The sequence below is a fragment of the Elephas maximus genome, chromosome 3 (genome assembly GCF_024166365.1).
Source record: "Elephas maximus indicus isolate mEleMax1 chromosome 3, mEleMax1 primary haplotype, whole genome shotgun sequence".
Classification (NCBI taxonomy): domain Eukaryota; kingdom Metazoa; phylum Chordata; class Mammalia; order Proboscidea; family Elephantidae; genus Elephas; species Elephas maximus.
The window spans coordinates 121310477-121321664 of NC_064821.1; the positions used below are offsets into that span (position 1 = coordinate 121310477).

Genomic DNA, 11188 nt, shown 5'->3' on the forward strand with positions numbered 1-11188 from the left:
TATTGGTTCAGTTGTGAGGATTTTCATTAAAAAAAAAAAATTATTATTTTTTTATTATCCTGAGTTGCAATCCATATTGAAGGCTGTAGTCTTTGATCTTCATCAGTTCATGTTCGAGTCCTCTTCACTTTCTGCAAGCAAAGTTGTGTCATCTACATATCGCAGGTTGTTAATGAGTCTTCCTCCAATCCTGATACTGCGTTCTTCTTCATATAGTCCAGCTTCTTGGATTATTTGCTCAGCCTACAGAGGTAACAGGTACGGTAAAAGGATATAACCCTGAGGCAGACTTTTTCTGACTTGAAACCATGCAGTATCCCCTTGTTCTGTCTGAACAACTGCCTCTTGATCTATGTACAGGTTCCTCATGTGCACAATTAAGTGTTCTAGAATGCCCATTCATTAGGATTCTAATCATAGTACAATATTCTGCATGGGAGCCCTGGTGGCACAGTGGGTAAGAGCTATGGCTGCTAATGAAAAGGTTGGCAGTTCAAATCCACCAGCCACTCCTTGAAAACTTTACCCGACAACGCTACTCTGCTCTACAGAGTTGCTACAAATCGAAATTGACTTGATGGCAATGGTACATTCTGCACTATCTTAAATTTACATAAAAATAAAATTTAAAACTTAAATATAATTTTATGAAAATATATGTCAAAGTTAACTAAAATGAAGTAGAAAACCTATAGAGAGCAATAATCCTGGCTTTAAAAACTGTAAATCAGGCTGCATAAGGTTTCTGAAATTACAAAGGTAAAAACTGGAAAAATACTTGAAATAATTTTTGCAATGTCCAAGCCATTAAATTCCCCCCTTCTGGCCATGATACACATATAAATCTGATTTTTATAAAAAGTAAGGCTTGCCTTAAAATAAAATCCAAACTCCTTAACTTGGGTTACAGAGTCCTAATTGATATAACCCTCTGACCTCATCTATCTTCAATCTTCCTGCTCCTCTCTATGCTCAAGTAGCATCAGTCTTCATTTTGTTTCTTATAAAAATTTTATTTGCTGTGTCTCAGAGCTTGCTCTTTGCCCTACCTGCAACAGTCTTCCCCCATATTTTTATAAGGTTAGCTCTTTCTCATTATTTGATTCTCAGCTTATATAATATTTTCTCAAAGAAACCGTCTATGACCACCCTTCCCAGATCCATGAAATGTTCTATTTATTACTTTCTGTAATAGAGTCTATTATATCACCCCATTTTATTTCCCTCATAGTACTTATCACTAACTGAAGTTTTCTTACTTGGTTACTTTTTATTGTCTACTTCACCTTATTAGAATGTGAAGTCCATGAGCAAACAGGCTCTATTGACTTTCATCCCCTGGGACCTTATTTAGTTTCATGATTTTAAATTAGTTCCCTCTGTATATTTACAGGAGCCCTGGTAGCTCAGTGGTTAAGAGTTTGGCTGCTAACCAAAAGCTCTGCAATTTGAATTCACCACTCACTCCTAGGAAACCCTATGGGGCAGTTCTACTCTGTTCTATAGGGTCACTATGAGTCAGAATTGACTGTATGGCAATGGGTTTGGTTTGTTTTGGGGGGGGAATATGTTTACAAGGAGCCCTGGTGGCCACAATGTTTAAGTGTTCAGGTGCTAAAAGAAAGGTCAGGTTTGAACCCGAACCCATCAGCAGCTCCTCGGGAGAAAAGAGCTGGAGATCTGCTCCTGTAAAGATTACCAAAACCCAAACCAAACCTGTTGCCGTTGAGTGGATTCCAACTTGCAGCAACCCTATACAACAGAGAAGAGCTACCCCACAGGGTTTCCAAGGTGGTAGTCTTTACAGAAGCAGATTGCCACATCTTTTTCCCATGGAGCAGCTGGTGGGTTCGAACACTCATTTAGCAGGCGAGCACTTAACCACTGTGCTAGCAGAGCTCCTTAATCTTCCACCAGTTACTAATGGAGATTTACAGCTTTCTTGTATGTAATGATGAAGAGATTAATCTGTAAACCTGATTATAAACTAGGTTTTCTACAAGAGAAATACCCAGAGATACACCTACCAAAAACAAACCTAATAGGTGTCATAGGGGAAAAAGACTCCAGACTCAAATTTAATCGAAAGAGATTTTTATTAAGCCAAAACAAAGACAATTATTTGAATGAGGGAGACCGTAAGCATGTACACTAGAGGAACCAAAGGAATTTGCTGAATCACAGTTACCATGTCTGTTATATATTAAGGGGGACAAAGAAAATCATCACGAGGCCATAACCGGTAGCAGGTCAATTTATCACTGTAGGTGGGACTGCAGAATCGCGGAAAGAACCATGACTATGAAACGTACATAATTATAGGTTACAAAAGGTTACAGGACTGGTTCTGGGGTTTTAAGTACCTGGCTATGTGGTGGCTGGGATCCACTCATGATCATGCGACCCTGAGTCATAATCACAACGTGATTAGAAGACAATAGCAGGACCCCAACCTTTAACTTAAATCAGATAACATGTGTCGTGGAGCATTTCTTTCTTTGTTTTACTTACCCTGTTAAATAACCCATTGCCATCGAGTGGCTTCCAACTCACAGCGACCCTACAGGACAGAGTAGAAGTGCCCCATAGGGTTTCCAAGGAGCAGCTGATGGATTTGAACTGCCGATCTTTTGGTTACCAGCCAAGCTCTTAACCACTGGACCACCAGGTACACTTATTTACTAACCAGCAGAGAAACCTGTTGTGCCAGTTTTTCTATCACATAACCAAGGAAAAGGGAAAGTGGACCTGATCCTAGCTTTCCTTACTGTGGCTAAGCCCTGTAAGATTTAGGGGGTCTCCACTCTCCAGATAACAAGGCTTACTTATTCCCAAGGACGTTACCTCAAGTTCTAGTAGGTTATGCAACATACAAAAGCATGACAGAAAAACAACCAAAATACCACAAGTTTGGCGCCTGGTTGCGGACCCTGAATCTCATACAACTTCCAAAGGCAACATCGTGAAAGCTGAGCTGTACAGTCTGTGAAGCCGACTCAAAACTGAGAGGAGTGGTAAGATTTGCTCTCCAGGAGGTGCAAGGACAAAAAAACCACAAACCCTAGGTTGCGAAGAGAATATAGATTTTAAATATTCATACTCTGAATGTCGATCAGGGGTTGGGGCAGTTGGCTCTAGACGACCCTGGGAGGAATCACTGTCAGGAGGTCCTTGGGAACTAACTGCTCCGGCTGAAGCACACCACCAGGTGGAGAGGACAAATGGCTTTTTGAGAAAAAGGTGAAAGCTAGGTTGTCGTTTCCGTCTTCTCCTCGGCGAGTCAGGTCTAGCAATTTTGCCACCTAATCTGTGCCACTCACCGGGTCTGCCGGGCTGCAGTGCCTTCTGAGTTGGGAACAAGGGTCCTGGACCCGGTACTGTCGGTCAGATCGCTATGTGGCCATCTGCTTTTGAGACCGTTGCTAGGGAAACGGGGCGAGACTCTGGGTTCACCCCATGGCTTTCCCTGGGCGGGCCTAGACGCCCCAGGGGCGTGGTTACAGGAGTGACGCACGGAAGGGGCGGGGCAGAAGCGAAAAGGACCTGCGACCACGGGACGGGCTACACTCCAGAGCGCATGCGTGCGGTGCTGCGGTGGGGAATCCCTGGAAGTCTTCGGCCAGGAGCGGTGGAAGTGGGCTATGGCAGCCGCAAGGACCCCTCCAGACGTAGCTCTGCGAGAATCCACCCAGCGAAAGCTGCGGAAGTTTTCAGAGCTGAGAGGTACCGAAGGAGGAACTCGAACTTTCCTGGGCATGGAGAGGGAGGGTGCTTAACGCTCCAGGAGATTTGCTGGACTGTCACTTCCTGCCCTCTCAACTGCGGGCCTAGGACGGTGGACCAGGAGTAGCGGATATTCTTGACTTTTTATGCTCACTGTACCTTATTTACGTTATATTTGCTATTTCCTTTTTCTAACTTTATTGCTAATAATAAACAAACTCGTCGTGGAGTGGATTCCACTCGTAGTGACTCTATAGAACAGAGTAGAGCTCTCCGGTAAGAGTTTCCAAGGAGCTGCTGGTGGATTCCAACTGCCGACCTCTTGCTTAGCATCCGAGTTCTTAACCACTGCACCACCAGGGCCCCATTCCTAGTAGTATCAAAATAAAATAAGGAAGCAGGAAGAAGGGGGGAAATAAAGGAACTTAACCTGCGTAGTGAAACTGAAAATCCAGGTTATGCATTTGGTTACCTCATTAGCAAAAGTTATTTTAAATCTAAAAGTTCTGAGGCATAGTGTTTAGACCCTTAAAAAATAGATCTGATTTATTCCCTCCCTTGCCCCTCAGCTCTTTCACCAGTTCTGTAATGTAAATGCTTACCAGTGGAAAAATAAAGGAAAAATCAAGAAACCATGGAAGTATTACAGATTAAAAAAAAAAGACAAAATTTGATATGAAGAGTTTAAAAAAAAACTATACTGCTTGCCATTCCCTGTACAATTATTTAATAAAAGTTAGTTATATTGTTGATACAATGGTTAAAAAATTACAGACACTACTACTCGGAAGGCAGTAAATTGTTCAAAACTATTAGATTCTAGCTGGCAAGTTCTGTTTGTTAAATAATAAAAACTCTTATTCATCTAGTTTATCAATAAACAGGAGCATCCAACTGTCTACCAAAAGTACAGTCTGCCTTTTAATGAGTTCATCGGGATTTTTCTGTTATCCAGAATTTTATGTCATATTGTAACAGCCTTTGTAATCTTGCATGGTTCAACATAAGATAAGAAAAAAAGAAAGCAACCACATTTATAAACAGCAGCATTGAAGGAATGGATCCTTTGTTGAATCTTTCTAAGTCAACAAATATTAAATGGCCCTGATATATGAAAACTGATTTTCGAAACTGAAGATTCATTTATTTCTTTGTCCCATCTTCTTTAAGAGTTGAAGCATTAGTCGAAAGGACCTCACTTAATCAAGAAATATAGCATCTTTAAGAATTTCTATTAAGTGGGATTTTAGACCATGAAAGGAGCAAGTCAACTAAATAGAAAGAGTAAAACTGTAGGGAATCCTCATTAGAACTATTTCGATCATGCTTAAAACTCATTGCTGCTGAGTGAGTCAGTTCCTACTCATAGCAACCCCATGGGTATCAGAGTAGAACTGTGCTCCATATGGTTTTCAGAGGCTTTAATCTTAGGAAGTAGATGGCCAGGTAGATTCAAACTGCCAAGCTCAGTAAACAATGGAGCTCAAACCATTTTCACCGCCCAGGGACCTTTGATCATACTTGTTAGTTGCCATTGGAGTAGATTCTGATTCATCGTAACCCCATGTGTGCAGAGTAGAAGTGCTCTGTAAGATTTTCAGTACTATGATCTTTGGAAGCAGATTACCGGGTCTGTCTTCCGAGACGATTTATGGTGGGTTAGAGCTGCCAACCTTTGGCATTTTTGCCACCCAGGGATTCCTGGATCATACTTATTCCCCAGCTCTCAAAAGTGGAAGATACATCATGAAGATGATAATAAATGTTACCGATTTTTTTTTTCCCTTCTTTCCAATTAGGCCAACTTGTAACAGCTAGAGAATTCTAAAAACATTTGTCATTTCTTTTTCCAAATAGGCAAACCTGTGGCAGCTGGAGAATTCTGGGACATTGTTGCAATAACAGCTGCTGACGAACGACAGGAACTTGCTTATAAGCAACAGCTCTCAGAAAAGCTGAAAAGAAGAGAGTTACCTCTTGGAGTTCAATATCATGTTTTTGTTGATCCTGTTGGAGCTAAAATTGGTATGCATTTTATGACAAAGTTTGTAACAGGTTTTTGGCAGAGCAATCATTGAACAAAAGTCTTTCTTTGGTTTCCATTTAATAAACTATATATCCTTCCATACACAGCCTCTACTGATAACCTTTAAATTTTAATTTAAATTAAATTGACTCTTTTTTTTAGAAAAAAAAAAAAAAGGCATAACAGCTCTTCATACACATTGTGGTCTATAGTGAGAACTTCCAGAGTGTTATTTAAAAGAGAATTTTATGAGTTTTAGTGACATTTACTCTACTCAGATGATAAATATTCTTTTGGACCTTAGGAGTAGCGCTCTTAAGGTCCCTCCTCACCCTCAAGTTTCTAAAGAAATTTACATTAAGAGAGCAAATCAGGAAAAATACATACTTGGCCCCTGGGGCCACAAAGTAGAATGCAAAAAAGCACAGTCTAATGGCTTAAGTATTATAGAATATTTACTTAAAAACCCCAGTTTAGGTCAGCCTTGTCCTTTGACCTTCATTACAAATATAATACATATTTTCCCTTATGGTCATTTTCTATGTGATACTTAAACCTGAAGCTCCTTGATACAGAAGATACCAAATCTGTGTTTCCAGTTGGCACTATTCTAATTATGCAACCTTGTTTTAATCCTCACAACTATGAGCTCAGTACTTTTATCATTCCCATGTATAGATGAGAAACTAGAACATAAAGAACTTGTACAAACTTAGTCATAGTCAACATTTAAGGTGTTTTTTAGGAAAGTGGGTCCTAAAAATCTTTATAGGAAAGAAATCTAACGAATACATGATTTTGTCATATGGGAGAATTATTTAAATGGATTTTGTGATTTGTAACTCCCTGTGAATGTTTATATATGCAGTCTCTAGTATTGCCGATTGGTAATTTATATTTATTTTTTTCATTTACTATTCTTAGGAGAATATTAGCTCATCATTTATTACTTTGGGCTGATTTCTAGGTTTCATTATTGTTTATTTGTAACGAGATGTGTTTCTTTTGCTAATGCCTTTGCTGTCTTTGTGCCTGGTTAATGGTAGTCAAAAGCCATGTCCTTAAAGTGCTAAAACCTAAATCTAATGATAATTATGATATTTTAGTAGCTTTCTATGAAATTGTGCTTTTTAACTTTATTTTTAAGGAAATGGAGGATCAACACTTTGTGCTCTTCAGTGTTTGGAAAATCTGTATGGAGATAAATGGAATTCCTTTACCATCCTATTAATTCACTCTGGTAAAGTTATTCTTTAGTAATTTACATTTTCTTTTGAGTATTTCACCATTAATACTCTAGAGACTTTTCTTTTTCCTTCAGTCTTTTAAGCTGCTCTGCTTTAAAAACAAATACGTCCTGCTTTTCTTGGTATGTTTAGATTTCAAGAAGCATAATTTTATTTACAAAATTTAAATATCCTTAAAATTGTAGATCACATATTTCATCAACTTAATGAAGGTTGTTTTTGGTATGTATATAAAAAAAAATTTATTTTCCTAAGACGGAATCCATTAAAATATGACCGTTTCTTGAGAATGCTTTAGAGGGAGTGTTCTTGTTGTGGGGATGAGGCTGGTTTACCTCTGTGATGACAAGACTTTTGCCAAAAGTTGCTGTCTTGCATTTTTTGTCTTATTATTAGTGGACAAAAGGTACAACCCTTAAAGAGTTTTAAAAATAAAATGTAAAGTTTTAAAAATGAAAAGATGGTGGCAAAACGTGGAGTTGACAGATAAGTACATAAGGGGGGAAATGCACACAGAAGAGGACATTTTAAAACAAAAAGTGGGGAAAACATACTCTCAAAATAAAGGATAGTCTTTAAATTTGAATAAATTTAGTTGTATGGAAAATTCAGTTATATGAAAACCTCTGTTCTTTTTCTCTATATATTATTAGGGGCTCATGGAAATTTTGTCATGGACTGGCACCAGTCTAGGGACATATTTTAGAACCACTCATTGGCATGGCTTCAAAGGCACTTTCCAATTCTTCAGTTCATATTTTTACAGAGCAATAATTCTTTATAAAGATGATGTCAAACTAAAATGTCTAAGTTTCAGGTTTAAGACTAACTAAAAAGTTAAATGTATAATTTTATTCCAAGAAAAGCATTATTACCAATTTAGCAAAATTTAAATTGAACACCTGAAAATTTACAGTTTAAAATAGTAATTCTTATAATGCTAAGCTTTACTATTGACTAGTATTTCAACAGGGAAAATTGGAATATTAGCTTTCCTTTGTTGAACAATATAGTATGTGCCAAGTGTTTTATATATATTACTAATCTCACAGAACATGATAAATTAACTATTATTCTGCATTTGCTGATTTGGCAATTGAGATTTAATGGATAAGTAACTTATCCAAAGATAAATAACTAAAACTTGGTGAACCAGGATTTTAACTCATTTTTGTCTGGCTCATATGTCATGTTGCTTCTCAGTATAATTATATTAAGATAATGTAAGATATCTAATGTATTTAGGAGAACACACTTTTCAAAAATAAAGAGGTTACTAGGTTCATTTTAAAGGAAGAAAAGTTGTCTAAATCAGAAACAAGCATAAATTTAAAATGCTTTTAAATAAATGTACTTTTATGTCCTTTAAGTGTCTGTAGTAAAGATACTGTATTTGAAATTACTACTTAATAGATAATTATATTTTTGAATGATATATCAGTTTTTGTAACAATTTTTTTTCCTATGAAGTAGATCCTTAATGTAGGAGTTTAAATGTGGTTGTAACTTATTGTTTAAAATGTAAATACTAGATCATATTTTAGCTCATGGTCCTTTTTACAAGTTAATACATTTGATTTGAAGCAATTCATAGGCTCTACAGTACATTGCAATTGTTTCCTTTTCTAGAATCTTTGAAACTGTATATCAAATGGTTACAGTAAAATTGCACTTTGAATTTATAGTCCAGAATTTATTATTCTCTCCTGAGTTACATTGTACATATTATATATGTTTTGAGATATTTTGAATTGTAACTTATGCCCCTGGGTTTTTTTAAGTTTTATAAACAATAATAAATTTTTAAGTGGTTATTTTGTTTGTTTAATTTTATAGGTGGCTACAGTCAGCGCCTTCCTAATGCAAGTGCTCTGGGGAAAATTTTCACGGCTTTACCTCTTGGTAACCCAATTTATCAGATGTTAGAATTAAAACTAGCCATGTACATTGATTTTCCCTCACATATGAATCCTGGGATTCTGGTTACCTGTGCAGATGATATTGAACTTTATAGTCCTGGAGAATCTGGGTTTATTAGATTTGACAAGCCTGGCTTTACTGCTTTAGCTCATCCATCTAGTTTGACTGTAGGTACCACTCATGGAGTATTTGTCTTAGAACCTTTTGATCACTCAGAACGTAAAGACCTTGAGTACAGGTGCTGCTATCGTTTCCTTCATAAGCCCAGTATAGAAATAATGCACCAATGTGATGCTGTGTTTAGAGCCAGAAATTTTTCTCAGCAGGACTTTGCTGGGGATAATATTCCTTCTCTTAAATTGGACACTGAGTATGTCTACACAGATAGCCTATTTTACATGGATCATAAATCAGCAAAAAAGTTACTTGCTTTTTATGAAAAAATAGGCACACTGAACTGTGAAATAGATGCATATGGAGATTTTCTGCAGGCTTTGGGACCTGGAGCAACCATGGAGTACACCAGAAACACATCAAATGTCACTAAGGAAGAGTCAGAGTTGATAGATATGAGGCAGAGAATATTTCATCTTCTTAAAGGAACATCACTAAATGTTGTTGTTCTTAATAATTCCAAGTTTTATCACATTGGAACAACTGAAGAGTATTTGTTTCATTTGACATCAGATAGCAGTTTGAAATCAGAGCTCGGCTTACGGTTCATAGCTTCTAGCATCGTTCCAGCAGTACCAGAATGCTTTGGTAAAACTTCCTGTGTCATTCAGAGTATACTGGATTCAAGATGTTCTGTGGCACCTGGCTCAGTTGTGGAGTATTCCAGATTGGGGCCTGATGTTTCAGTTGGGGAAAACTGCATTATTAGTGGTTCTTATATCATAACAAAAGCTGTCCTGCCTGCATATTCTTTTGTGTGCTCTTTAAGTTTAAAGATGAATGGATACTTAAAGCATTCAACCATGGCATTTGGAGTGCAAGACAACTTAAAGAAGAATGTTAAAACATTGTCAGATATAAAGTTACTTCAGTTCTTTGGAGTATCTCTCCTGTCATGCTTAGATTCTTGGAATCTTAAAGTTACAGAGAAACTGTTCTCTGGAAACATGACAAGTTTAAGTCTGTGGACTGCTCGCATTTTCCCAGTCTGTTGTTCTTTGAGTGATTCAGTTACAACATCCTTAAAGATGTTAAATGCTGTAAAGAACAAGTCAGCATTCAACCTGAATAGCTATCAGCTGTTGTCCATTGAAGAAATGCTTGGCTATAAAGATGTAGAAGACATGATAGCTTATAGGGAGCAAATTTTCCAAGAAATTAGTTTAAAGAAAAAGCAGTCAGATTTAGAGACATCTTAAATATATACTTTACCTTTAATTGAGCAAGATAGCAAATATAGAAGCTTTCTGTAGTCTTTTTTTATTATTTGTTTCACTGAAGTAAACTCATGAAATTTATTTTAACACCATTACTGTAGCATAACACTAATAACCCCAAAATATTGATAAGCCATTTTTGAAGAATTAATATTTCAACACAATAAATTAAAAAGGTGTGCTTTTTTTTTTTTTTTTGAATATTTGTCATTAATTTTTCCTTTTAAAACGAATGGTTTTGTGGAGCATTATTTGGTTCATATAATACCATAATAGGTTTAAATATAATTTTCTAAAAGTACCTTTAGAGTTTTTCCATTTTCTTTTGACCTTTGATTTTAATAAAGTTCTGAGTGTTTACTGATAATTTTCATGAGAAATGTAGTCCTGTTTAGAAGAACTAATAAAAATGGCGTGGTATAGGGTCTTCAGAAACAAATGCATTGCTGACAGGTTCTGATTAAGTCAGTGCTTAACAAACTGTGATTATTTAAGTGGATAACTAGATACAAACAGTTTTGAAATTAATGTTAAATTTTGTATCTCTTACCTATTCATCTTATCAAAATGAAATGAAAAGGATGTATATGTTATTTTATGCTTATGAACTTGGACATGTATGTATATATCTTACAAATTTTATTTAAAATTCTATTTCACAGGAAAACGCTTACATATACACAATTATTTCTGTGGGGAAAATGATAGGAATAATCAAGATATACTGATAATCATATAACTTCATTTTGGCCATTACTCTCATTCCCTCCTATTGACCTCTTTAACAGAACTGTTAAATTGCCAGAGGGACTGACTTTACTTTTTATTCTTTATTTTTTGTGCACATTATGGTAATGTTGCTGAGGAGCAATAATTGGCTA

General features: G+C 36.5%; 1 protein-coding gene across 3 annotated transcripts; it reads left to right on the forward strand.

Annotated features, from left to right (window-relative positions):
• The first annotated feature begins 3559 nt into the window (after positions 1 to 3559).
• FPGT (fucose-1-phosphate guanylyltransferase) lies at positions 3560 to 10500 on the forward strand. 3 transcript variants are annotated; one of them, XM_049879579.1, is made up of 4 exons: positions 3560 to 3723; positions 5581 to 5748; positions 6897 to 6989; positions 8833 to 10499. In XM_049879579.1, exons 1-4 carry the CDS (start codon positions 3642 to 3644, stop codon positions 10287 to 10289), a joined length of 1800 nt encoding a protein of 599 aa, XP_049735536.1. In that variant the 5' UTR covers positions 3560 to 3641; the 3' UTR covers positions 10290 to 10499. The 3 variants fall into 3 exon arrangements, with proteins under 3 accessions (XP_049735536.1, XP_049735538.1, XP_049735537.1); XM_049879581.1 differs by having other exon boundaries at positions 9650 to 9816; XM_049879580.1 differs by lacking the exon at positions 6897 to 6989 and having other exon boundaries at positions 8833 to 10500.
• Positions 10501 to 11188: the final 688 nt, after the last annotated feature.